This window comes from Balaenoptera musculus, chromosome 1 (assembly GCF_009873245.2).
Source record: "Balaenoptera musculus isolate JJ_BM4_2016_0621 chromosome 1, mBalMus1.pri.v3, whole genome shotgun sequence".
Lineage (NCBI taxonomy): Eukaryota > Metazoa > Chordata > Mammalia > Artiodactyla > Balaenopteridae > Balaenoptera > Balaenoptera musculus.
Window position 1 is genome coordinate 114,256,415 of NC_045785.1, and position 27,201 is coordinate 114,283,615.

At 46.5% G+C, this 27,201-nt stretch overlaps 1 protein-coding gene across 7 annotated transcripts in view; it reads right to left on the reverse strand.

Annotated features, from left to right (window-relative positions):
* Positions 1 to 27,201, reverse strand: part of ARHGEF11 (Rho guanine nucleotide exchange factor 11) — a 115,300-nt gene that overhangs the window by 25,083 nt on the left and 63,016 nt on the right. For 3 of the 7 annotated variants that reach the window (XM_036843496.1, XM_036843512.1, XM_036843504.1), the window contains exons 1-17: positions 26,937 to 27,034; positions 25,072 to 25,160; positions 23,995 to 24,093; positions 20,540 to 20,589; positions 20,143 to 20,200; positions 19,391 to 19,569; positions 18,474 to 18,545; positions 12,692 to 12,811; positions 10,956 to 11,001; positions 10,269 to 10,345; positions 8,635 to 8,772; positions 5,655 to 5,729; positions 5,349 to 5,450; positions 4,155 to 4,253; positions 2,586 to 2,628; positions 1,384 to 1,480; positions 1,101 to 1,223 (exon numbers count right to left, since the gene is read on the reverse strand). In XM_036843496.1, the coding sequence (XP_036699391.1) occupies positions 1,101 to 1,223; positions 1,384 to 1,480; positions 2,586 to 2,628; positions 4,155 to 4,253; positions 5,349 to 5,450; positions 5,655 to 5,729; positions 8,635 to 8,772; positions 10,269 to 10,345; positions 10,956 to 11,001; positions 12,692 to 12,811; positions 18,474 to 18,545; positions 19,391 to 19,569; positions 20,143 to 20,200; positions 20,540 to 20,589; positions 23,995 to 24,093; positions 25,072 to 25,160; positions 26,937 to 27,031 (1,562 nt within the window). In that variant the 5' untranslated portion in view covers positions 27,032 to 27,034. Of the gene's footprint in view, positions 1 to 1,100; positions 1,224 to 1,383; positions 1,481 to 2,585; positions 2,629 to 4,154; positions 4,254 to 5,348; positions 5,451 to 5,654; positions 5,730 to 8,634; positions 8,773 to 10,268; positions 10,346 to 10,955; positions 11,002 to 12,691; positions 12,812 to 18,473; positions 18,546 to 19,390; positions 19,570 to 20,142; positions 20,201 to 20,539; positions 20,590 to 23,994; positions 24,094 to 25,071; positions 25,161 to 25,489; positions 25,505 to 26,936; positions 27,035 to 27,201 lie in introns of those variants that run through there. The other 4 variants (XM_036843477.1, XM_036843488.1, XM_036843523.1 and 1 more) reach the window with 4 other exon arrangements.

Here is a 27,201-nt window from a genome sequence, read left to right on the forward strand (position 1 = left end):
TAACTTTCTGGATGAGGCTCTATTTGAAACTGCAACCCACTAGCTCAGGTGCTCCTGACCCCCCTCAGCCTGCTCTATTCCCCCCCTCCCCCCAGCCTTATTTTCTAACATAGTATACAATTTACTTATCGTTATATACTGCTTTCTCTTCCCACAATAACATAAGCCCCACAAGCATTGTTGTTTGTTTACTAATGTATCCAGGAGCCTAGAACAGTGCTTAGCATCAGTGGGGACCCCATAGAAATTTGCTGGATTGAAATATCACTGTTAGTAGAGACTATTGAGATCATCTAGCCCAACCTCTGTCATTTTAGATGATACCAAGGTAGATGAAATGGCTTGATCAAGGTCATACAACTATTCGGGACTTCCCTGGCAGTCCAGTGGTTAGGACTCTGCGCTTCCACTGCAGGGGGCACAGGTTTGATCCCTGGTCGGGGAACTAAGATCCCACATGCCTTGCAGCACAGCCGAAAAAAAAAAAAAAAAAAAAAAGAGTCACACAACTATTGAGTGAAAAGAAGTACTGGGGTGAAAAATCTACCTCTAAGCCTGCAAGTGTCCCCACAAAGTCATCCCAGGCACCTGGGACACTTTTAGAAAATAAGACTGGAAAGAGGCAACCACAGCAGCTGTGCCAGAAGTTCCTTAGTTAAGTTTAGTTAGGCTAGCCCTCTGATGTGATTAGTTAAAAATAGTTCAATTTCCCATGAACCACCTGCCTCCTGAAGGAACTTTATTCCCTGGAGAATCACAGCGTGGTTCTCACACTCAGCATCCGATATGACCTTAGAGCAAAAAGGGAGAACCGTCAAGAAGAGGCTTGGGAGGGGAAGCAGAAAGCTCCCTGCATTCCTGGAGCCCGTGGTTTGTCATAATCACCAAATTACTGTCAGGAGCCCCAGGCTCTGCAACTCCCTTGAAATTCCTGCAGCCCCAGCCTGAGAAATGAAGCAGGAGGGCTGGACTCTCCCCATCTTTCAGGGGAAGACGGATCAGGCAAGCAGTGGAAGAGGGGGAGAGGTTGGGAAACAGACCCACAAAATACGTCAATCTGTGCAGCATGTTCAGGGGGCAGAAGTGGATTGGAGACTCACAGAATGTCTCCTAGGGCAGCCAGCTGCTTCTCTGCCACCTGGCGTTCGCGGAGAGGGTCCCCATCCAGGTCCAGCAGGTCGTTTTCACCATACAGGCTTCCCAGCCCCAGAGTGCGCTTTGTTCTGAGCCAGAGAGACACACAGAGAAAGAAACACATGTACATCACTGTTGGACAGAGAGTGAGGCACACATACACACATCACAAGAGATGCACACACACCGCAGGGGAAAGAAAACGGGTGAGGAGGCAGCGGAGAGAGCGGGAGGGGGGGCGCCGGGCACCTGTAGTCATGGATCTGCTCCTGGATCTCTGGCATGGCTGCCTCCTGAGCCTCACAGAGAACAGTGCGCACGTCCTCACCGCTCCGCAGGCGCAGGTCTGCGGTGGGAGCCGAGGGGAGACAGGGGAGGGATGTCAGGAGGAGGAGGTTATATCTGCTGAGCATCCTCAAGCCTCTTAGCTCCCTGGGGCACCGGGAGGGGAAGCTGGCTTTCTGCCCTCCTGTTAACCAAGGGAAGTGGAGGCCTGGCCCTACCAGGTCATTCCTGAATTCAGGACTGGAATCCTGACATCCAAGTCCCAAGGCAAGGACAGAAACATTTTCAGGGTGTTCTACACTCCATCAAGTGGGGAAATATTAAAGTCCCTCTCTGGATGTGTCCAGACGCTGCTGCCCTCTGACATCATGTGCAAACCTCTGAGAGGCTCATTCTCCTTCCACTGACCCAGGGCTAGCTCGCAAGGCTGCAAAAGGCAAGGAAACCTAACTCCCCACCAGAAACTGGAAGGTGTCTCTCCTGTCCCTACATTCACCCTCTGCCTGTGCCCATAAGCTTTCCTATCATCTGGGCCTGTAAAGTACCTCTTTTCCAAGGCAGCTTCAAACTATTACCCCTAGAAAGCTCCTATGATTAGCCTCTCAGACTGACGTCCTCTTTATACCACCTCCCAGCTCTTCTAGTCATGACTTGGGAGTGAGAAGGGAGCACAGCAACTGCTTAGTTCCCTGGCTCCTCACTCTGTGTGAGCTGAGGAACTTACACAAACGAAACCAAAAGAACAAAAATACTCCAGAGATCCTGACTCTGCAGGTGGGGTGGGTGGAGTGAGGCACTGGTTTCTGTATTTTTAAAGAAGAATTCCCCAAGGGATCCTGATGGTCGACCAGGCTTAGGAATCCAATTTCCTCTCTGTACACATGAGCCGACTGAGGCCCAGAGAGGTCACATGGCAGGTCGGCAGGAACGACCCCGGTCTCCTAACCAAGTCTTGTCTCCCCGCGACAAGCTCCCAGGCAGGGTCTGTTCTGTTTGTGCTTGCCCATAAGCTACCGTGAGGAGTTCTGGAGGAATTGTCCCTTATTTCCCCCTGAGAACAGCTGCCCAAGGCAGGGACTATGTCCCCCCGACCCACCGCCCCTTCCTGAGGGCCCAGCACAAGACGGACACCAAGAGGAGACTAACCGTCCTAGGAGCCAACTTACCAATTTCAGCCTGTAACATCTCTGGGACCTTCACTCTCAGAGGCTAAAAGACAGAAGGGTGGGGGCAGAAGTGGTGAGATCCACACACCCCAGGGGATGTGGGAGATACTGTGCAGAGGCAAGGAGGGCTCCAGAACACTACCTTCTCTCCCCCTTTCCCTACACTACCCTACCCTCCACTCACCTCTCTCCAACTGAATTCTAGGCTCGGGATTTGAGAAGTGGAATCTGAGGTGGCGAGGCAAGTTAGGACTATACTCCGAGGGTGGCACCTGCACTCTTCCCACTCTTATTTCAAGGACATCAAGATGCATGGAATGGAGAGATTCCAAAAAGTGGACTGGTACCAATTTAGCAGCATGGGAGAAATTTTTATGAGGCGATTTGATGGGCTTCCCCTCTCCTTCACTCCCAAGGGAAAACTGGCCTTATGTTACCAAGTCTTCCCGTGGGCACAGTGCCTGGCTTTTCCTTTACGACTACCTGACAGCTGGATACTGGGGTGGTTCCATAACAGCCAACAGGGAACAACTGGCAGCTCTAACCTCCTTACTCAAGACCCATCGAAGGGGGCAAAAATAAAAATCTTGAGGGAAAGCAGTTTATTCCCCAGTCTCATTAGTCCTAGCAGCTTACTGCCAGATGAATAAAGTCATTTTGGAATTAGTTTAGTTGATCAGCTTAGAAAGTCCAAGATGGGAACTGCCCTCTGCAGGCCGAGGTGCTGCCGCCAGCGGGATCCCTGACACATCCCTGGGAGCTATGTCCAGATGCAGAGTGCTCGTGCACCCCAGACACTCTGGGGTCCCCTCCCTCTGAACCCGGCCTTGGGGCAGTAAGAGCACGTCAGGCTGAACTTCAGAAATCTGGGCTCGCCTCTTGGCTCACTGATTTCTATCATCTGATGTCTCTGGGCCTCTGTTTCTTCACCCCAGGGATGGGCAAGGCAAGGAGAGTTGAAGAGAACCAGGGCATTGATCCAGGGGAGAGTAATTAGGACTTGGTGCAAGTTCTTTTTCTCCAAACATTTCAGAGAGAGGCAATGTGCACTCTACCTTGCTACATGTGGACAAAAGAGGTCCAGAGAGGAGATCAATCCTTAGAGTGGAGCTAGGAACAGAATCCAGGAATCCTCTTTAAGAACCTGTCTCCAGGGACTTCCCTGGTGGTCCAGTGGTAAAAAATCCACCTTCCAACACAGGGGACGTGGGTTCGACCCCTGGTCGGGGAACTAAGATCCCACATGCCGCAGGGCAACTAATCCCGCGTGCCACAACTACTGAGCTCGCACGCCTCAACTAGAGAGAGAAAACCCACACGCCGCAACTAGGGAGAAGCCCACGCACAGCAACAAAGAGTCCGCACGCCGCAACAAAAGATCCCACGTGCCTCAATGAAGAGCCCACGTGCCGCGACTGAGACCAGACGCAGCCATAAAAATAAAATAAATATTAAAAAAAATCTGTCTCCGTTTGGCCTGAGTGTTTTGCTTAGTTTTTCCTCTGCCTCTGAATGGTCCAAACAATATAGTAAAATTGAAAACTGTAATCCAGTCTATGACTGCCTTACCGCATTTTTCTCTAGGAAAATATTCCAGATGTCTTTTCCCAAGCTTCGGGAATCCTTGGGGTTTGTTTGCTGATAAACTTCTGCACACAAGTAGAAAAGCTGGGAGAGAGAAAATGGGTCAGAGCAGTGATTCTCAACCAGGAGAGCTTTTGCCCTCCAGGGCACAGCTAGTCATGTCTGGAGGCATTTTTGATTTATATCTGGAGAGGTGCTACTGGCATCTACTGGGTGGAGTCCAGTGATGCAGCTAAAGATCCTGCCATGCACACGACAGCACCCCACAACAGAGAATTCCAAAGGTCAGTGGTGCTGAGGTTGAGAAACCCTGGCTTAGCATGTTTCAGAAACCTGTGGTAAGTTATCCCCACCCCTTGGCGCGCGCACACACATTCCCCCAATGCAATCTCTCCTCAACTCTGTATCCTCTCCACACTTGACATTTTGTCTGGTACGTGTTTATCTGTTGTTTTAAAGGGTTCATGTTTTATTTCTCTTTGTGCTGTGCCTCGTCTTCATTCAGGAATGCTTCTGAGATACCAGCGCTTGGGATGTACACGCAGGTGTGCACTGAACACCTGTTGAGCAGATGGATGCTGACTCTGGCTTCTAACAGTGGCAGCCCCGGAAAGGAAGAGCAGCAGTGCATGCCACGGGCAAGAAGTTTATTCTGGAGAACATGACAGCAGCCTCTCTCCTTCATCCCCCTTCCTAAGCAGCTGAGCAGAACGACAGAAGCTGGTAAGGCTGCTGGCTCTGAGCACTGTCGCAGAGCACCCCGACCTCCATCCCCTCATGATGCTTCTCGTCATCACCTTCAGACTGAAGACCTTTTAGCACCCTGCCCCTCTGCCAAGCTTTCTTGTAGTAACAGTGTATATTTGCAAAGGGCTGCTCTCTCAACTTCCCACTGTCGGTCTGTATCCACCTTCATTCCAAAAACCTAGAAAGACCATCTCCTCCAAGCAGACCCAGAACGACAGCTTTCTTGGCCTAGCTCTTCCTGCTCCTCCCTGTGCTATCGATGCAGTGAGCAGTGAAGAATCCCTTCCACCCAGGTTGCACCTTCTTTTCTATTCTGTCTCTGTCCTCGAGATGCCTGACCATGACCATGGCTCTGACTTATGACATCTGGAGAGCAGGGACAGAGGCCAAGCACAAGCAGGCACTCAGTCGAGACAGACACTTGCGACTTACCAGTGGACTGGGGTCCGCCTGAGAGAAGATGTACCGTAGAAAAACCCCCAGGTGAGCCGGCCGTGACTTAAGTTTCTCAAAGTCCTGGAAGATGATGTCGCTCTGGAAGGCAGAAGGATGGGCAGGGCTGGGGGGCAGAGAAGCACCACCCGCCGCAGCTCAGCTCCATGCTCCCTGCCTGCCAGGGCTGACAAGCGCGGCCCCTCCCGCACGCGCCCTCCCAGCTGGTGCCAGTCCAACCGCTCCTAGTCCAGAACAGCAGGTACGACACAGGATGATGAAAGGAGAAAATCAGGGAACTGTTACCTCGTTGTTGAAATAACCCGGGTCATAATCTTCCTCTGGGCCGATAATTAAAGGCTTTGGGCTTTGATCTACACCCTGGAGGAGAGAGGCGAGTTGTAGAGATGAGAGGTCAGAGGACAGGGGATCCAGCCCCCTCAGTGGAGTTTGGTTAGTGACAGCATGGTACTGGAGGGGAAAGCCACACAGGGCTGGTAAACACCGGCATCGCACTACCACCCCCCAAATCTCAGAGAACAGAAAAAATGATTTCCACTTGCAAGGAGGCAACTGCTTCTGGGTGGGGCAGGGCAGACTCAGAGCAGCCTGGTCACATGACGTATGAAGATGGGAAGTGAGAGAAAGTGCTCTCTTCCTGTTTGTGAAAGATCTGAGGAGGGAGTGTCAGCCCACAAAATAAGAACCTAGAGCTTCTGCTGGACTGGTGGGCGGGGGCTTTGTTGTTCTCCTCAACAGACCCCCCCCACCCCAAAAACACGCCCTCCAAACCTAGTGTCTTCCACAGCGCTCCTCTACAGTTACCGTGTGCCTCCCACCCCCGCTGGAGGAAAGCTCTGTGGTCCGTCTCTGCCTCCTTGAGCAAAAGGGAATGGAGCTTTGCCTTCTCCAACACCGTCCCCATCATTTCCCCTGCCTGCTCAAGAATCTATGGTAGATTCCCCATTTCCAGTCTAAAATCCAAGCTTCTCAGCTTGGCTTTCTCTCTTTCCCCCTTATGCCATCGATTTAGGTCTGATGAGAGATTTCATACTGTATAAACGTTTTAGACGCTTCATTGGACAAGCCTTTCTCCTAAAGGTTCCTTGAGCTTTCAAAGATTTCCTACCAACTATATTTTTCACTCAATTCACTCTACCTCATTTTCAGTGATTCCCCAACAAGGGCTGTGCTCTGGAACCCATCTGGAGGAGGCACTTCTCATGCCTACTTTTTCTCAGGCCCAAGATACCCTCCTATTCCACCTTCTCAAGGAGCTTTTCCTGACGGTTCCTCCCTGACACTCCTCACTCATTTTTGTTCTCCTGGGTATTTACAGACTCTATGCTCAGAATGACTGAGTACAGAGCTCGAGAGACCCAGGAGGCATCTCAGAGATCAGAGTCTAGCACTCACTTATAATGGCATGTTCGAAGCTGCAGAGTCAGGCCTGTTGTACTGGACCTGAATTCCTCAGACACATCCTGAGTATCCTCCTCTCCCCTAACAAACACCCTAGTCTCTGAATCCCTTGGGATCCAGGATCCCCAGGGGGTGTGGGATGATCACTTCTGTCTCTACTTGGTTCTCTAGTGAAACCTGAAAGCACTAGGTTTTTGCTTGTTTGGGCGGGAGGATTTATTTTTTTAAAGTCTTTACAAACATACAGTTTTTCTGATTGCAAAAGCAGAATATGTTTATCATAAGAAAATCAAACATTGCAGAATTACATAACAAAGTCTGAACTCCCTATGATTGCACCCCCCAGCTGCTGCAAGTTTCATGTATAGTACAGGTTTCCACCTTTGCTCTTACTAACATAGATTATTATTAAGAAACTGGAACTATACTATATTTGCTCTTATCACTCAAAAATAACAACTTAAATAGTTTTCAGAAGTTGAAACAAATTCAGAGAAGGAGGAAAAGGACTCCAAGACCAATTACTCTACACCTGCTCCTGTTAGCCACCTAAAGGAAAACCTCCCTTAAGAACACCATGTGCACCTGACCTTGCCTGGCAGCCTGATCTTGGCCCTGTAGTACTACTAAGGGGGAGTGGTGGTGGTGGTGGTGGTGGAGGAGTGGGAGGGGTGATCAAAGAGCATCTAGGACAGGAGGCAGCCCTGCACTGGGGCTCAGGAAAACTAAGTTCTAGTCTGATGCTGCCATTAGCAAGCTGAGTCCTTGAATGGTCCCTTAGCCTTTCTCTGCCTCAGTTTTCTCACTGAAATGAAGATTCTAATGCCTATCTCCTTTTCTGGCGGTAAGAATTAAATGAGATTTGTTCCTAAAGGACCTAGCACAGCAGCTGGTACACTAGGCATTTTAATACATGTGAGATCCACTTCCCTGCCTTTCCCCCTCCAAGATCTGAAAGTAACTAAACTCTATCCTATGGGGAGAACTAGAGCATCAAATGGTATATGATGTTGGTTTTAATATAATGGCAAATTTCCTTTAAAAATATATTTAAGTTTTAAAAAGTGAGCTAGCTTAAAGAAAAATATTAAGTAACATTATATAATTGCTATGAGGATATGGAAAAAGAAATTATGGTGGTAGCAGATGAATTTTAAGAAACACTGCTTTACAAAACTCGGAGCTTTCCTGCCAGGGTCTCTAACAAGGAATGACCTAACCTCTGCCTGAACAATGACAGGCAATTCCCTGGCTCTCAAGTCAGCCCATTCCATTGTCTGATAGCTCAGATTCTTTGCAAGCTTTTTGCATGGAGCCAAAAACTGTCTTCCTGAAATCTCCCCTGGACCTAGTTCTACCCTTGAAAGCAGTGGCTTTCAAATCCGGTTTTGCAGAACCTTAGGGCTCCAGGGAAGTGCCCCTGAGGTGGGGGCTGAGGTGGGGAGATTGATCAGGAAAAGTCCCAGATAGCTAAGCATTTATTTGTTTTCTGTATTAGGGTACCAAATAATAAGATTTTGCTCAAGAAAAGGACTTTGCTAAAGAAATAGAAGATTGAAAATTAGTATTCTGGAGAAACGCTGAACCAACCTATTTCCCATTCTATACAGACATTAAAAGAAAGACCAGCAATCTGCTCCTTGGACATCACTTCCCTACAGATGCATTCACTGACTCTTCACTCAGAAACTGAGACAGCCTTACTTCCATGTATGCATTTATACCATGTTCTTCCTTTACTATTTGTCCTCTAGTAAGTGTCTATCTCAAAACAGGGTTTAGTCTGATCGTTCAAGGCCACGTATGGGTAACCCAGTTCTGAAAACAGGGAAAGCAAAAGCGCACGGTGGCTCTGATCACTCACCTGGTCACTGCTGGGGGGAACCAGTGCATCCGAGCCCTGCCGCCTGTGGTGCTGGGCCACACGGGCCATGATCACAGGGGAGGTTCGAGGACTGTCCAGCCCAGGGTCTGACAGTACTGAGTTCCGATTCACCAATGACTAGAGGAACAGAGAATTCTGTGAGAAGAAAACTCATCCAGGGACTTCCCTGGTGGCTCAGTGGTTAGGAATCCGCCTGCCAATGCAGGGGACACGGGTTCGAGCCCTGGTCTGGGAAGATCCCACATGCCTCAGAGCAACTAAGCCCGTGCGCCACAACTACTGAGCCTGCACTCTAGAGCCCACGAGCCACAACTACTGAGTCCGCGTGCCTAGAATCTGTGCTCCGCAACAAAAGAAGCCACGACAGTGTGAAGCCCACGCACCGCAAAGAAGAGTAGCCCCCGCTCGCTGCAACTAGAGAAAGCCTGCACGCAGCAACGAAGACCCAAACGCAGCCAAAAATTAAAAAAAAAAAACAAAAAAAACCTCATCCAGAAGACCCTCAGGGCTCTGCTCGTTGGCTAATAAATGTCCAGTACTTACTCTGTGCCTGACATTATACTAGCCCTTGGTTATGTATCACCTCATTTAATGCTCACAATAGCCCTTTGAGGTAGAAACTATTATTCCTCCCACTTCTCACACAAGGAAACTTAAGAGTTGCAGAGGTTCTGGGACTTGCTGAAGGTCGAATAGTTAGTAATGTGGTATTCCCTGGATGCAACCCGGGCAGTCTCAACCCACTGCCCACTAGGCTGCATTGCTTCCAGATGTGGAGCCCGCAGGGGAACGTCAACTGTGGATTCTTTAGGACCCTCCTCCCCCTTCTTGGTGTCTTTCCGACATACTGATCCTTCCACGTACATTCATCATCTTCCCATGAATAGACAGGAGCAGTAAAGAAATAAAATTCCAACTATTATTTAAAATTAGGTTTTAAACATGTTTTCAATTACTTATTCACATATCTAATTAAGCTGGCTACGTAAATATTTTGCTCACACCATTATTACTTCTTCCATTCACTCGTATTTTTATATTGCAAGTTTATATTTGCAATTAATATATGCAGACGGAGAACACCTAGAAGACAACCTTTAAAGCCAAAGCCTGAAGTTCTTCTGACCACTCCAGAAAAGATAAGCTGTTCAAGTACAGAAAGATCTGTGACAAAGAAAGAGAGGCTGCCACCTCCGATTAGGCCAGGTTCATTGTATTACTCTAAGACGGTGTTATTCGCAGCCAGGTGGCAATGCGTTTTTGGTCCAGTCACTGTTTTAGAGAATTTTCGTCTCTGCTCCCTTACACTCAAAAAAGGCTTGCTACAGTTAAAGACATGGCCTCTTTCTCCACCCGACTCTATATAACAGAGTTGACGATGATAAAATAGAAGCCAGATTTGCTGATCTTGCGTGTAGGATGCCTTTGAACCCCCTTTTTTTGGAACCCAGAGCAGAATGACTAAAACCCTTGGAACTGGAACTATACCAGAGGGCCACAGATGACAGGCCAGGGGCCTTGGTGTAAGCAGTGAGCATAGAACCTTTAGGTGTTCAGAGAAGGAAAACCGAATGTATGGTTTTAAAAGGGTCTCCCCCCGCTTTGGCACTCACCTCGCCGAGGGAAGGAAAGCGCTCTGTGCCAGAGTCCAAGCCACTGTCCCCCTCCTGGGAATCCAGAGAGAGTCGGCCTGAGAAGAAAAGAGTTTACACAGTAAGGAAGGAGCTGTGGCCTGGGGGAAAGAAGGGCCTTTATTCTGGGAACCTGCGCCCAGGGCAGGAGGGTGAAGCTGCCACCTGCCTTTCTTTCCCAGTTTCCCTTCAGCTCTCTTACACGACTCCCTGAGAACCTCTACACCTAGCTTTTACCTACCTGTACACCTGAGCCCAGGCAGTGTCACCTCCTAAAATAATCCTCCATAGCTCTACCTTGCAACGAGTGCTACCCCTCAGCTCATCCCAACCCTCTTCTGGTTCCCATCCATTTCCTCTCATGACAGCATCTCTTGAGCTCCTAGCTGCTAGGTGCTGGTAGGCACGCTGTTGTCTGGACCACCATCGTTCTAGTATCTCCCTGGCACTTATCTATCCAGGGCTACTGGTTATACACTCATTTCTACTGAATAAGTTGTATCCAAGTTCCCTGTCACTGGTACTGCTTTCTCTCATTATTCTATTTCTCAGAGGCAGGGACTATATTTTTTCCCCCTGAATCTGCCCCAAAGGGAGGGGACAACAGAATAGATAAGAAATGTAGACTAGAGATGTGCCAGAGAAAAAAGGCGTGCTGAGGGGACTCACCTTCTGATGATCTCTGGCTGGTGTCACCATATAGTGGAAGTATGTCCTAAAAAAGAAAGGTCCGGAGGGTGGACAAATGCTGTGAACCTCTCCCCCTACTGTTTTCCTCCAATCAACCCTTCCCTCAGTCTCAGCAGATAACATCTGCTTACAATTAGCGGCCTCTTCTGCTTCATTGCCTGAAAAATGCCCCTTTGGAAGAGGTATTGCTTCATTTGTACAGTTTGAGGAGAATGGTGACCCCTAATGGTGAAAAGGGAGCTTTACTATTAGTAAAATTCTAAAAACTTACTTGATTTCTCACCCTGGACCTCAAAGCGTCTATTGCCTTAGTTGGGCTGGACACAGAAAGAACTTCCGAACTATCAAGGAGCATGAAAAGCTCTAGCAGATGGAAAGCTCTGCCCCTAAAGATCTTTGAAGACTGACAGGCGCTGGACTGGGGCTGACCAGCCATTTGTGGAGGGACTTATGTTGCTAGTGCTTTACTGTTTATGATGCAACCTTGTCTATATCTCAGTTGAGTTTTTCAACAACTCTGAGGCAGGTATAGTACTCCCATGTTATAAATGAGGAAACAGAAGCCCAGAGATTTTAAGTAACTTGCCCAAGGTACACAGCAGGTAAACTATAAAGCCAGGGTTGGCGCTCAGATCCCTAGATTCCAAGCTGAATGTTTCAGACTCAACCACTTACAGAGCACACGAGCGCAGAGGCAGCGGCAGCAGCAAACATGCACTGGCCCCGTGCTGAGGGCATCCTTTAATTCTGACAATACCACTATTAGGCAGATCCTGCCGTGGCTCCATTTCATAAATGAGGACACCAAGGCTCCCAGGGATTAAGTCACTTGCCCAAGAGTCTTAAAGCTGGTGGGCACTATAGCTGGGAGGTGAATCCAGATGGTCTAAGTCCTGAACCTGAGCTCCTATCAACCATGTGACACTGAGAAGGCCTTCAGAAAATAAAAGTTTAAATTGGATTAGCCTGTGCTTCCCAGACTTTTTTGATCTGGATGTTCTGAAAAAGAAAGTAGATAATCCTCAAATAATTTCTATTGGCTTTGGCAAATATTATTCTTGGAGATCTTAAAGTTTTTGGAGAGTTACTTATTTACCCAAAGAATTAACTAAGGCCTGATGGAGAGAAGTAAGACACTAATTAATACTCAAGTCCCTGACTAGAACAGATAAGGAAGTGTCTCCTCTCTGGGATTTCCCACAAAGTGTGGTTAGGATTGCTACAGATCCCTCTCAACTGACTGGGGATCCTTTACTTAGGCTGACTTTTAAAAGTGCTCGTATTTCTTTGAGAAGACCCATTACTGGAGGGAGAGGTGATGGGAAAAGCTACCAGAGGAATACTGAGTAAAATTAGTGTTGGAATATACATCAGCTATGAGGAAACTACCCAGAAGGGGATGGATAATTAGGAGATTAAAGCCGACAGTCTGATTTATTGCATATTTATTTCTTTCTATTGCAACTGTAAGCTGCTGGAGGGCAAGAAACAGGTTATTTCTTTTTATGGGACCCAAGTGTCAGGACAGTGCTCAGTCTCTATGGTGCTATATAAAGAACTGCTGACCTCTGTTTCTTTGGAAAACACTAAACACTCACTAGCTCAGCCCTATGGTCCTGTATGACTCGTTAAGCCTCTGTCCTAGATTTCTCCCTCATTCTCCCCTCCGTCCACCTGCACGTGCCCTTCCTAGAGCTAAGCCTACCATCACTCACCACTAAGCCACCAGTCTCCTGCTGGATCTTCAGCTGTAACTGAGTGACTCGCCGCCGGGCGCCTTCGATCTGCTCTTCCAGCAGGCTGCCGGGGTTCCGGCTATACACCTCACAGATACGCTGGGGGGGCAGGGTGGGGGGCGAGGAGGACAAGGAAGGGAAAAGGCAGAGGAGTGGTTAGTAGAGAATGGACGACTCACCAGTGGGGAGAGTAGGCAGTTATCCCAAAACAAAGAGGAGAGAAAGGAGATCTCTGCCTCCTAGGAGATACATGTTATTTCACCATCACTCAGGAGCAGAAAGAGGTATAAACAGTGAGAAAAAGAACATGAGGCAACTAGAGAAAGAAGGCATGACACAAAGGCCCATCCTAATCTGACCTGTTCTTAAGGCCTACTTGCTAAATGAGGTCTTCCTTGACTGCTGCTGAAGGGTTAGATATATAAGTGACTGGCCAGACCAGCACACACAAAAAAGTGCTAAGGAGGAAACATACACGCAGTGAGAACCACAGGAGACGAGAGGAAGAAGCACCCCCGTCCCCGAGCCCTGTAGCTGGGAACCACTCTGAGACTTATCTAGCATCCTCCCAGCATACGGCAGAGCACAGCATGTGTGTTTAGAGCTTGGGCTTTGCAGTCAGGGAGGCCTGGCTCTGAATTCTGGCTTACTAGCTGTGTAGACTTGGGCAAGCTTTAGTACGTCCTCATGGATCAAATGGAGATGACGGTACCTGCCTCTGGGGATGGCTGTACGTTCTGAATGAGATTATGTATGGAAAGTGCTGAGCAGAATGTCTGGGGCATAATTACTTGACTGAATACATGGCAGCTATTATTATTTTACTACCAAATGAAATGCTCAGTGAAGTTGGCGGGTTAAATAGTTAAATAAAGACGTCGGGTGCACATTTTCTCCAAGATCGTCTGGGGCCATACTTGCTGTCTCATCTTCTCCATGCCTCTCAAGCCCCCAACCCTCCTCTTAGTCTCTGCAGATAGTATTGGCTGGTAAGAACTTTCCCAACTTTACTCCATTTCAAGGCATCTGCAGCCACCCTTTCCCGCTGCCTCAGAATAGAAACTCTGTCTGAATCTTCCACAAGGTTACTGCCTCCAGCTGCCTCGGGCTCCTCCTGGGCATCGTTCACATATCTCCAAAGTCTCCTCTTTCCAATGGCTCCTTCCCCTTATCCTACAAAAATGCTCGTTTCCTGTCTTAAAACAAAAACAAGCCACTACAACAAAACCTTTTCCATCAAGTCTGATTATTCTTCAAGCCACCGCCTCAGTCTTTTCTCCTCCCTTTCACAGCCACATGTTTCCAAACAGGAGTCTCTATGTAGAGCCCAGACTTCTTAGCCTTCCGGTCACTCTTCAGCATACACAGCCTAGGTCCCCTCCTCACCTCACTCTTCCAAAGGCGAAATGACCCAACGGCTGAATCCAATGGTCTCTTCTTAGTCCTCATCTCTCCAGACCTCTTTAAACACCCACCTCCTCCAAATGCTATCCTCTTTTGACTTCTTAACTCGACACTGTCTTGGGTCACCTCACACCCCTCTCCCCAACCATAGCTTTACCCCTTCCTCCTCTCTTAAATCTAGGTGAGCCTTCAGCCCCGCAAACATTTACAGAGAGCTGATACACACCAGGTCCTGTGCCAGCTGTGCAGGAGGAATATGCAAATGTAGGCATGGTCCTGGCCTTTAAGGAACTTAGTCCAATAGAGGAGGACAAATAAATAATTAGAATACAAATACAACAGCAACTGGTGTGATGTTAGAGGTTGGTGCGGTGTGCTACAGAAGCACAGATGTTCCGAAATTCCACCCTCAGCTCTCTCTTTTCTGCAGTGGTGCCCTAGGTGATACCGTCTAGTCCCCAATTTCAACTACCACCTGTATGCTGAGGCCACCTGAATCTCTATTTCAACCCAATCTTTTCTCCTGAGGTTCATCCTTGTTATCTCCATGTGCCTGGTCGATGATCTTTTTATCTGAACCTCCCATGGGTGCTTAAACTCAGTACATCCAAAGATTACCTTCATTCCTTTCCCCTAAACCCTGCTCCTCTCTTCTGTCTCACTCCATCAATGGTATCACCATCTATGTAGGCACACAAACTTGAGGCTATCTTTTCTTTCTTCTTCTTTACCTCCCCCTTCCAGTTAGTAAGTTCTACTGATCTGACCCCTGAGATGTCTCCCATTGCCATCCCTCTTTCTGTTTTTTTTTCTTTTGGCCACGCCGAGTGGCATGAGGGATCTTAGTTCCTCGACCAGGGATTGAACCCGTGCCCCCTGCAGTGGAGGCGCAGACTCCTAACCACTGGACCGCCAGGGAATGGAGGGAATTCAATATCTCACGTTGCCATCCCTCCTTCTGTTCTTACTCCTGCTGTTCTTGTTAAATCGGTCATCATTTCTTATCTACTGCAACAGCCTCCGAGATAGTTTCCTTATGTGTCAATCCACTTAACACACTTTTCTAAAGAAAACTGATTTGAAGATATGATCACTCCCCTACTCAAATCCTTTGATCAATTCCCACTGCTTTCAGAATAAACTTCAAGCTCAGCATGGTACTGAAGGCCCAAAGCACATTCCAGAGTGAAAGAGACTGAACCCAACTGGAATGTCATCTCATGAAGCCTTCTCTGACCACTGCATAATTAATTATTCCTTCTTTTGGGCTTTAATGGCATTTAAAAAATATTTTAAAAATTATTATCGACATATAATTCACATAACATAAACTTCACCATTTTTTTTTAAAAATTTTATTTATTTATTTATTTATGGCTGCGTTGGGTCTTCGTTTCTGTGCAAGGGTTTCTCTAGTTGCGGCAAGTGGGGGCCACTCTTCATCGCGGTGCGCGGGCCTCTCACTGTCGCGGCCTCTCTTGTTGCGGAGCATAGGCTCCAGACGCGCAGGCTCAGTAGTTGTGGCTCATGGGCCGAGTTGCTCCGCGGCATGTGGGATCCTCCCAGACCAGGGCTCGAACCCGTGTCCCCTGCATTGGCAGGCAGACTCCCAACCACTGCGCCACCAGGGAAGCCCCACCATTTTAAAGTATACAATTTAGGGGACTTCCCTGGTGGTCCAGTGGTAAAGAATCCGCCTTCCAATGCAGGGGACTCGGGTTCGATCCCTGGTCGGGGAACTAAGATCCCACATGCCACGGGGCGACTAAGCCCGTGCACCACAACCAAGAGCCGAAGCACGACAACAAAAAAGATCCCACAGGCTGCAACTAAGACCCGACGTAGCCAAAAAAATAAAGAAAATAAATAAATATTAAAAAAAAAAAAGTATACAATTCAGTGGTTTTTAGTATATTCACAGAGTTGTACAAACATCTCCACTATCTAATTCCAGAACATTTCTATCAACCCAACAAGAAAGCAGTCACTCCCAATTTCCCCTTCCTCTACCTCCTGGCAACCACTAATTTACTTTCTGTTTTTATGGATTTACCTATTCTGGACTTCCACACAAATGGAATCATACAATATGTGGCCTTTTGTGTCTGGCTTCTTTCACTTAGTCTGTTTTCAGGGTTCTTCCATGTTAAAGCATGTATCAGTACTTCATTCCTTTTTATGGCTGAATAATATCCCATTTTATGGATACAACACATTTTGTTTATCTACTCATCAGTTAATGGGAATTTGGGTTGTTTCCACTTTTTGGCCATTATGCAATTAATCAATGCTATTATGAATGTTTATGTACAGGTTTTATGCTTTGAACTCTCTTGGGTATATACTTAGGTGTGGAATTGACAGATCGTACGTTTAATATTTTGAAGAACTGCCAAACTGGCTGCACTACGGTGGGAGTAGATTACTACTCCCATCAACGGTGGGAGTAGATTAGGATAGCGGATATGTAGACAAAATATAAACAAACATTTCTCCAATTTCTCCACATGCTCACCAATAACTGTTATTTTGGCTCTAGCCATCCTAGTGCGTGTGCAGTGGTATCTCCTAGTTCTGGTTAGCCTCTCCCTAGTGACTAATGATATTAAGCAACTTTTCATGTGCTTATTGGCCATTTGTATGTCTTCTTTATTGGACTGTGTATTCAAATTCTCTGCTAACTTTTAAATTGGGTTGAGTTTTAAGCGTCTATTACATATTCTGGTACTAGACCCTTATCAGATATATGTGCTGCAAATATTTTCTCCTATTCTGTGGTTGTCTTTTTACTTTCTTGATAGTGTCCTTTGATGGATAAAAGTTTTTAATTTTGATGAAGTCTAATTTATCTTTTTTGGTGGGTTGTTTATGCTTTTGGTGTCACAGCCTAGAAATTACTGCCTCATCCAAGGTCATAAAGATTTATACCTATGTTTTCTTCTAAGAGTTTTATAGTTTTTAAAAATAGTTTTAGCTCTTACATTTAAGTCTTTGATCCATTTTGAGTTAAATTTTTATTGTGTGAGGTAAGAGTTCAAATTCATTCTTTGCATATAGATATCCTGTTGTCCCAGAACCATTTGTTGAAAAGACCATTCTTTCTCCACTGAACTATCTTGACACTGTCAAAAACAAACCAATTGACCATAGATGTATGGATTAATCTCTGGACTCTGAATTCTATTCTACTGATCTATAGGTCTATCTTTATACCAGCACCACACTATCTTGATTATTCTATGACTTGCATCAAAATGTAAGTATCAGCACTTATTATAGTGCAGTATAACTTTATCTTCATTCATTCATTGATATTCTACTGGATTATAAACTCCTTAAAGGAAAGATTCATCTCTCACTTATCTTTATAACCATTCTAACCTTTGTCCCTAGCACTGGCCCATGCCTCCACTGCAGCACACACACAGTACCTAGCACACAGCAGGAACTCAATGTTTGTTAAATAAATGAGTATATTTTCATGTCTTGGTGCCTTTGACCTATGCTGTCCATTTACCAGCATTCTCTTCTCCATCTCTTTTGCCTACTGAAGCCCTATCCTTCAAGGCCCAGCTGAAATACAATCTTCTCAGTGAAGTTTCCCTCACATTTCCCACTATTAATTAACTGCTCTCTTCTTTGTTCTCTTATTGCAAGCTCTTTGTTCCTCCCACTCTCTTACCGTAATATGAATTTTCCCCATGAGACTGTAAACATGTTGAGGGCAAGAACTGTCTAATCGTTTTAATCTCTGTATACCGTAGGAACTAAAGCAATGCTTTACATACAGTGGGAACTTAGAAATTTGTTGAATTCAAATGAAGGGGCAAGGAGCCCATTGTAAGCCATGGCTATTATAGGAATCTGGTTATTCCCGTCCAGCCAAATTAATCTTCTTCCTGTTCTCCCTGTGCATCATTCCCCAGGCCTGGAAATCTCTCTGCATCCCCTCCTCCATCAGCCTGGCCCGGCATTCACCCCCCACCTCCACCTTCCTTCCCTCTTATCCTTCCCTTCCCAGAACCTCTAAGATCAATTCCAACTGATTTGCCTCAGTTCTCATGTTCCCTCATTTTATTCTACCTGTCTCATCACTTGTTTGTATTTTCTCTACATAGTCACCATTCTAATCTATTACCATAAGCTCTATTACCCTATTCACCCTATCCATCAAATTCTGCTTTAAGAAATTCCACTGGCCTATGACAATTCTTTAGTAGTCCTGAAGTTTGACTTTTTAAGGTTTTACTGTGATAGGATATGGCCTGCAAATTAATTTGTACACATTGGCAGATTGCTCTGATAAAGTATTATTTCATTAAGGCAATGGCCAGTCTAGCCTCAGCAGCGACCTTACCTGTAACTCTTTTTCCTCCTGCCTCAGCATATTCCTAAGGATCTGGGTGGCATGTTTTTGAAATTCAGGATCCTAAGAATGGAAAATATGACAGCAGTGAGAGTTGGGGACCAGATCGATAGCTTTTATTCTCGTCTACCAGCTGACTCCTGGTCGAGGAAGGCTATGAGAGTAGAGCCCTGTTCGTAAGAATGTTTTGTGTAACACTCAGTATCTCACTGAAATTCAGTAAACATAAAATCTGATTTTGATTTCATTCCTAACTTCCTAGAAACCCTGGCTGTAGTCACATCTGGTATCAATTGCTCTCTGAAGTCTCCCAGGACTTGCTGGTCAGTCTTCTTTCCAACCAGAAAATCCTGTTTCCTATTCCTATCTGCCTCCTGTCCTCTTTTAACTCCTCACACAGGTTATCCTGGCCCTTGGGTTCTCTCCCTACTATTCTCGTCCTTTCCTGACTCTCTCCCCTACAGACTAGGCTCCATATTTCATTCCTCCAAGCAGCCTTTTTCCCCAGGAAGCCTTTTCCCTACTCCTTGACTTATTCCATACCCTTGTAACAATGACTGGCAACAGTCTTTACAGATGCCTCTGACCATGTCTGGAGGTGTGCACCTTCTCCCCGATGGGGAGGAGAACTCTCAAAGGGCCTCCTTAGAGTCTTGCACACACATAGGAAACACACGGCATGCTGCTATCTGATAAACTGCATATGCACTTACATGGAAAGAGGACACTAAGGCATGGAACACCCCTTTAATGCAGTTCTCATCTTGCTCTACTTTTTGATGGCCTTCATACAGCTCTTTGGCTTGTCTCTTCCTGCCAGCCTGCCATTTGATTTAACCTGCTTTCATTCCAATGGGGAGCTCTTCAAAGGGACACCAGAATGAGGAGAGGAGTAGGAGGACCATTACCTGCAGAGGTTTGGGTCCTGTGATGCGCTGTGGAGGTGGCAGAGGTGGAGGGGGTGGTGGTGGTGGGATCACAGGGGTGACTCGGGGAGCTCCTGCTGGGACTGGGTCCTGCTGGGGCCCAGAGACACCAATGGATGAGGGTGAAGAGCCCAGGAGGGTCAGTGCAACATAGGCACCAGCTGGAGGAAGGCAAAGAGAGGCTTGCTCAAGTGGTATTGTTCTCAACAGCAGACATTCAAGGTACAAAGGAGGGGGTTCTCCCTTCTCCTTCCATTAAGCTTATAGTTCTGCAGGTAAAGTTCTCCTCACTTTTAATGCCCCACCTGTTCTCTAATTTCTGTCCTTCCATCCTGCATCAACACAAGTATCCCTTCCTTCCCTTTCCTCATGCAGAGACCTCAACCAAAATCCCACCCGTAACTATCTGGGACCTGCCTGCCCAGTCCCTTGTTTCCTGGGACTGGGAGAGGGGAGTGAGCGGTATCTGAGTGAGACCTGGTCTTAGTAGAATATGATCTAAAGCGTAGGGCAAAGATGGGTGGAAAAATAAAGATGTCGGATGAGAGACTAACAGTGTCTCCACTTGAAATGACAGTGGGGAACTGTGGTAGTCTACGATGATCGGGCCAAGAAGAAAGACTTCGGCTGCCTCGCACATCTACAAAGGAAGCCTCCTGGGGCAACAGGCCTGCTTCCACCCGTGCCCCATCTGATCCCCTAATTTCTTTCATTGTCAGCTCTCCCCAACTCACATTTGATAAGCTTCACCACTTCCAGATGTGAGCTATTGGTCACCATGGTGCCGTTCACCTGTTGGGGGACAAACGACATTATTGAGTAATGGCAGTGGAAGCCCAGGGGATCCTTCTCCTAGGTCAATCGCCACTCCTTTAGGGAGCCATTTATCAATGCTCTCTAGCATAGTAAAACATTACAGAAGCTTGGTCAGAGTCAAGAAGGGCCTAGAATATGGAACCCAGCTATCTTAGTCCCCAGTCTCTGTCACATTATACTACTCACTCTCATGGTACCACCCCCCTACTCAGTGGCTGATGACAGCTGGTACGAAAACGGAAGTGTGGAGGATGGCCAAGGCCAGAAGTGACGCTGCACCCCCTCCTCTGGGGACGGAGAGGGAAGGTCACTCACTTTGATGATCCGGTCACCCTCTTTCACACCGGCTTTCATGGCTGCGCCTCCTGTGAGGAAGGAGAAGGCCTGGTCAGCAGAGCCCCACGACCTTTCCAGAGGTGGCTGAATCTACACCAATGACCCTGTCAGATCACCTTCCCCCTCAAATCTCTTCTCACCTCTCTGTGTTAAGTGCCTCAAATGCTGGGTGTACATCTTATTCTGCTCCAGTGATACAACTACCTTTGAGCTGGACTGGACTGTATAAGGACACATCTCTTGCTCTTTCCTCCACCTGGCTCAGAAGCCAGACTTCTCCTCTGAGAGCCAGGCCAAGGTGGCAGAGAGGCAGGGCCATGCTCTGGGGAGAGTAATGTGTGCTTTATTTGAATGTGTCTAGATGTGTTCCAAGGTCAAATAAGAGTTATTTCTATTATCCAGTGGGAAGAACGAGTTCACTGTATTAAATAATTGTTGAAGTAATAATCATTTTTAAGAGGAATATGAGAAAAGGATTACAACAAGCGTTTTCAAACCGTGGTCCCTAAGCCCTGAGAGGTTCACAAGGATATTATGGGGGTTCCTAGCATTAAGGATGATAATGATCACTGCTTTATTTTCTGTTAAAAAATTGTTCTGGAGCTGCAGTGGTTTTGATCACCACGTACAGTCGTCCCTCGGTATCCACCGGGGATCAGTTCTAGTACCTCCCACAGATATCAAAATCTGCAGATGTTCAAGTCCCTTACTTAAAATGGAGTAGTACACACCTGCAGGTTTCGCATCTGTGGATTCAACCAACTGCAGATGGAAATTTCAATCTGCAGTTGGTTGAATCCATGGATGCAGGATTCTCAGATGCGAAACTCACGGATATGGAAGGCCAAATGTAGTTTTAAATAAGTTAGGGTCCTAGTTTAAGTTACACCCAGGAAGCATAAGAAACACTAATGATGAGATAAGTTCATGAGGGACTCCCCTTGGGTCCAGTGGTAAAGAATCCACCTTCCAATGCAGGGGACTTGGGTTCGATCCCTGGGTGGGGAACTAAGATCCCATATGCCGCGGGGCAACTAAGCCCACGCACCACAACTACCGAGCCCATGTGCCTCAACTAGAGAGTCCACGTGCCACAACTACTGAGCCTGCGTGGTCTGGAGCCTGCACGTCACAACTAGAGAGAAGCCTGTGTGCCACAACACAGAGCCTGCGAGCTGCAATGAAAGTTCCCGCGTAACGCAACTAAGACCCGACGCAGCCAAATAAATAAATAAATAAATAAATAAAATATGTTCACTCAGAAAGCTTATTTTAAAAAAAAGAAAGAAAGAAGTTCACGAGAAGCATAAAAATTATGTTTCCTGTAAATCTGCCCCAAGATGATCCTTAAATCTGTAAGTTGCATTCATCTGATCAAAACAAAACTCCGACAAAGCACATCTAGATGTTTCTAGTCTGAAAAGAGAAATTACAGTGATGACTACATTCCAATTTGGCTTTTCAGTATTGGGACCCAGACTACCCTCATCTAAAGTGTGCTATTATGGAAAAGTACTTGCAAGTAGCTTGAAAACTCTCTTTTACACTGTCATCTAGAAACTAAAGGTGGAGAGGAAAGAGCTATTTTGCCTGAATGTATGAAACACGTGAGGTGACTTCTAATAACTTAGGGATTAAAAGAAATTAAACTTTTCAGAGTAAAGGAATTAGAGCAGAAGTTCTAAACTTCAGTAAGCATGAGACTCACCAGGAGAATTTGTTAAAAAGCATATTCCTTGACCTCCCTGCTAGCAAGTGATTCAGTACTTCTGGGACTGGGCCCCGGAATGAGGATTTCAATCATCCTAAGGGCCTAGGTGATTCCGATGTAGGCAGAACACAGACTACACTTTGAGAAACAGTGAATTGAGAAGCCTAAAATCTGGAAAAGGCAACAACTGCTTTGTTACTCTTGTGATTTCAATGCCAATCCAAGTGAAGTCTCTTCCCCTCTCCTGCCTGAAATACACATACATACTTAGATTTTCCAAAACTCATATTTTACTGCAAGCCATCCTTTTGTTCTTTCCTCTCCAGGTCTGAGAGGAGGAAAAATTGGAAGAGTGCTGAACTCACACTTCACTGGAGGGGATCCCCGTACTTTCTATATCAAAGAGACCATAGAGGCAAAGTACAAGTTACTGGCAGTCCCACTTGCTCTGTCTCACCCTAGTCCAGGAAGCTTGAGAGAATATGGAAGCAAAGAATAAAAGTATCTTTTCAGAGCTCTACCCCAGGATATGAAAAACAAACCTCTCACTGACAAAAGTTAACTACCAAACATAAGGAGCTATAATTATTTATATCCTTGTATGATCCACATACCTCATTTTGGTCATAAATTTGAAATTCTCTTTTCACTTTTCCCATTAAATAAATCCCAAATATTTCTCCCAAATTATGTAAGTATATTTCCTTCCCATTTTGCACTGTACTTAGTGGGAAAATGCTGGCCTGCCCCCTACCCCTTTCCTTGTACGCTTCTTCAAGCCTATGTTGCGCCAGGTTGCCAGGCCCAATCCCATTTGCTACACTAAAGTTCACTCCTGTTACGGATACTTGCTTGTGTTAGGGATACTTGCTTCATACTCTCCCCTACTCCCATCTCCTTCCTGATCATCTGCTTCAGTCTGGGTCACTTAACAACAATGATTCTACCACCTGACATATGACAGTGCTTTGAAATATCTGAAGCTTTTTCACACATCACTGGTTACTTGATCGATTTGCTTATAATGCCCTCCCACTCTCTACTCCCTTCCCACCAAATCTCTACCCTGCCAATGTGTTTTCCATGGCCATCTTTCAAACTACTCCTGAAATCCTATTTTCTTCTAAGGAGGCTTCCTAAACTGATCAGAAGGGAAATACTTAGCTTCAAACCACCAACTACCCAAATACAAACTTACAAACACCCTTTCCTCCCACGTACTGTCCAACACACATCTTTAGGTCATTTATTACTTAGTGTTAATATATCTGCAAATACATTTAGACCAGTGTGCCTGTCTCAACTGTGAACTGCTGCAGCACAGTGATCATTCGTGCACGGAGCAAGGTCATGTGAAGGTGAGAAAGAAGAAAGCGGGTCTTCGATTTCTCCACAGCATCTTCCAACCCAGGACGAGGAGCTCCCCTGGAGGGCAATCAGGCACCTGCCTGATGACCTGAAGGCTATTCTGCCATTTTCACACTTCCAACAGCGGAAACAAGCCTGGAGTGTGATCCCTAGAAATTCTGCCTGGAAGCTTAGCATTGTGGAGACTTCCCCAGATGCCCCTGGGGAACCAGTTCTAGAATGAATCATTCATGCCCCAGGATGCCCAGGTCTCCAGAGAAAGCACATGCAAGTTCTCCAAGTCCTATGGCACTGTCACATACATGGTGGCTTTGTAAGAACTGTACACTGCAGGTAGCAGGGACCTAACACTCACCAGGCCGCACAGACTGCACCAGAACAATGCGATCCCCGCTGACTGTGAAGCCGAAGCCATGCTGGTCCTTTTGGATGATGACACAGCGTTGAACGAGACCTGGTGAGAGGCAAGGAGGAGAAAGAAGGGAGTTTGGTAGGAACCATCATCAGAAAGTTAGTGCACACAAGCCAAGACCAACCCAGGGAAGTCCCAGTGTGTTTCTTCCTCCAGAAAGCCTTTCCAGATTCCCCAGACTTTTCCTGCCCACACACACTATTGCAATGCCTGCCTTCCTCAGTGATCGACAAAACCCTGTCACCTACTCTGTATTCTATACAAGAAATTCCTTTCTCTGAGGTGCTGAGATGTTTGTCTCTCTTATGCATGTCTGTCTTTTTAGGCCTGTTTGGGTGAGACTGGTCGAAGAAGGGGCATGGCCAACTCCAGCCTGAAGACTAGTGTTATAGAGAAGCAGCCCTGGGATTGAAGCCTAAGTGAGACTGGAAGTTTTCCATCAAATTACGTCCAATGAATACAGCAGGTGGGACACCAGTGCTTGTTGATTCTGCAGAGCTGGATAACTCACGTGGGGTGACTGAGGGCTGGCCCCTTGTCAAAATCCAGGGAAGGATAAATGACAAGATTGTCACACGTATAACCATATGCAGACCGTAGGAAAAAAGAAAGAGAGACTATAACTCTTAACTGACTCCATCCCTGTGGGCGTGTACTAGACATCGTGCACGTGTGCAGGTATGTGTGACTGCTTCCTGTGATGGAGAAAGCATGAATTCTAGAGTTAAAACTCAACTGGTTTCAGGTCCTGGTTGTGTCTCCTACAAGCCTGTACACTTGGCAAATTTTTTAACCACTGTGTCTCAGCTTCCTCATCCATAAAATAGGTATGATAAAATCTACTTTCTACAATTGACAAAAGGACTGAATAAGGTAATTTGTATAAAACATATAACACAATACCTAGCACACATTATGAGCTCAATATAAAGGCTAAGTTGTTTTACATCTGGGGTATACAGATCTGTCTGTATGGGTAAACACCTCTGTGTCTACGTGTTAATGCCCCGAGAAGGTTACCTGTTGTCTCAGAGGTGTCGGAGGGTTGGCGGTGGTGGGAAGGGGACTTGCGTTCAGGTGCTGAATCTCCCAGAGACAGGCTACTTAACCTGGAGAAAGAGTAAGAAAAGCACAACGATGAATTGGGCAGGGAGGGACCAGCCTTGTAGCAGAAGGAAGCTCTGTCAAAGGGGCCCTGAGTCTTGGGTAACAAGAGACCGACCCTCTCACCCTGTAACCCGCTCAATCTGGTGGGAGATCAGCCACATCTACACCACTGGCAACATCACCTATCTGGAATCCTAGGTTGGCAAGGCAAGCATGATCTCTTTAATGCCCAGCAAGGCGTGAAGGGAAATAACCCTTCCTGGAGTCAGAAGACAAAGAGACAATAGCAAGAGCAGGGTGTGCACAAATACACATGCTTGTTGGGTCTTACCAGGCTGCAATGGGGCTGATGGAACAGAACGGAGGCAGCAGAGAAAATGAATGCGAGAAAAAGACAGGAAAAAAACAAACAGCTAGTTAGTTTTAGGTGATGATTTGTAAGGAAGGGGGGACTGGAAGGCAAGGATGGGAGGGTCACAAACACACAGAGGCCCTCAGGGACACAGCAGAGGACTGCAGTGGCTGTATCAGAGACACTCTCTCACTTTAGCTTCGTCTCTTCGTCCCTCTCCAAAACAAGTGTCTCTAGGAGGGTAACTAGGCCTTTAGTTGGGTAATTGGCAACTTTACCTGTTGGGTAATTGGCAACTTGTACCCTTTTCTAGAAAGGAGGCGTACAATGATGACCCGAGCCTCTGAAATTCCATTTATTTTGTGTGTACCACGGGAGAACAGGAATCTGGTCTGTTTGGTGGTAGTATTCCAACCCCATTCCTAGAGCCAGCTTAAGGCACCCTGCTTAGAAACTATTAAGGCCCTACAACCTCAAGGTACCGCAGATGACCAAACCAGACCTAATAATAGGGCCTCTGCAGGAACAGGAGAAGCTCAGATCATTGCTATGCCTCCCCTTTTTAGAAAAGTGTACGAGTTGCCAGTTCCTAATCAATAGTTGCTGCCCCTCCAGAGGGTGTCTCCTATTCATATCTAGCAAATGACTATGTAGAAGGGGCTTCGTGTAAGCAGTGTGTGCAGTGGCAAAACACTGCAAAGAAGCTAAGTGTTCATAATGGGTGACTGGTTAAATAAACTGCAGTGTATCAATATAACGACACAGTATTCAGTCATATAAAAGAATGAGGGGGCTCTTTATATATAAGGAATAGTCTCCAAGATATGCTGTTGAGTGGAAAAAGGAAGATGCAGAATTATGTAGACGGTAGAAGAGAAGGAATGATTTGTATGTATATGTTTGCTTACATATATATAAAATGTGTAAAATACCTCTGAAAGGGTACAAAAGAAACATATATCATTGGTTGCCTCTGAGGAAGGAAACTGTGCCAGGGGCAAAGGGATGGAGTTGGAATCTTTTCATTATCTTCTTGTTTGTACCATTTAAATTCTGAGTCATGTGAAGGCACTAACTATTCAAATAATAAATACAACACAGTACAAATAAATAACTTTTAAATTTAAAAGAGGGGTCTTCTTCCCCCCCTCACCCTGGCACCCCACTTACCTGGACAGGTGAGACTGCTTTTTACTGGCTGATCTTTGGATCAGAGAGAGAAGGACATCAAGGAAGAAGAGAGCGTGGGGCCCAGGACAGAGTGACGCAGGAAAGGAGAAAGCAAGGAAGAAAACGAAACAAGACATAAACCAGACAAGACACTGGAGATGGTTGGTTTAAAAGAGAAACCACAATCAAGCTAAGAAGGACCCGGGGTGGAAACTGGCCAATGCAGTAGAACCACCTTACTAAAATGCAGATTTACCTGTGCCATTTTGCTGATTGAAACCTTTTAGAGCTTCCCCATTGTCTTGGGAGAAAGGTCACCCTGTCTTCAAGCGAGGCCATTAGCCACAGCATCGAAAAGGCAGTACTGCCTGATGCCAGTCAGCACCCGTCCGCCGTCTCCCACAGCTCCCAGTACCTATCCTTACTGCATACAATCAGTGGAGCTGCTTGTGCGCTTGTCTGTAGGGCTGTAAGGTCCACGAAGTCAGGGTGGTCTTGTTGATCAGCACCCCCTGTGCCTG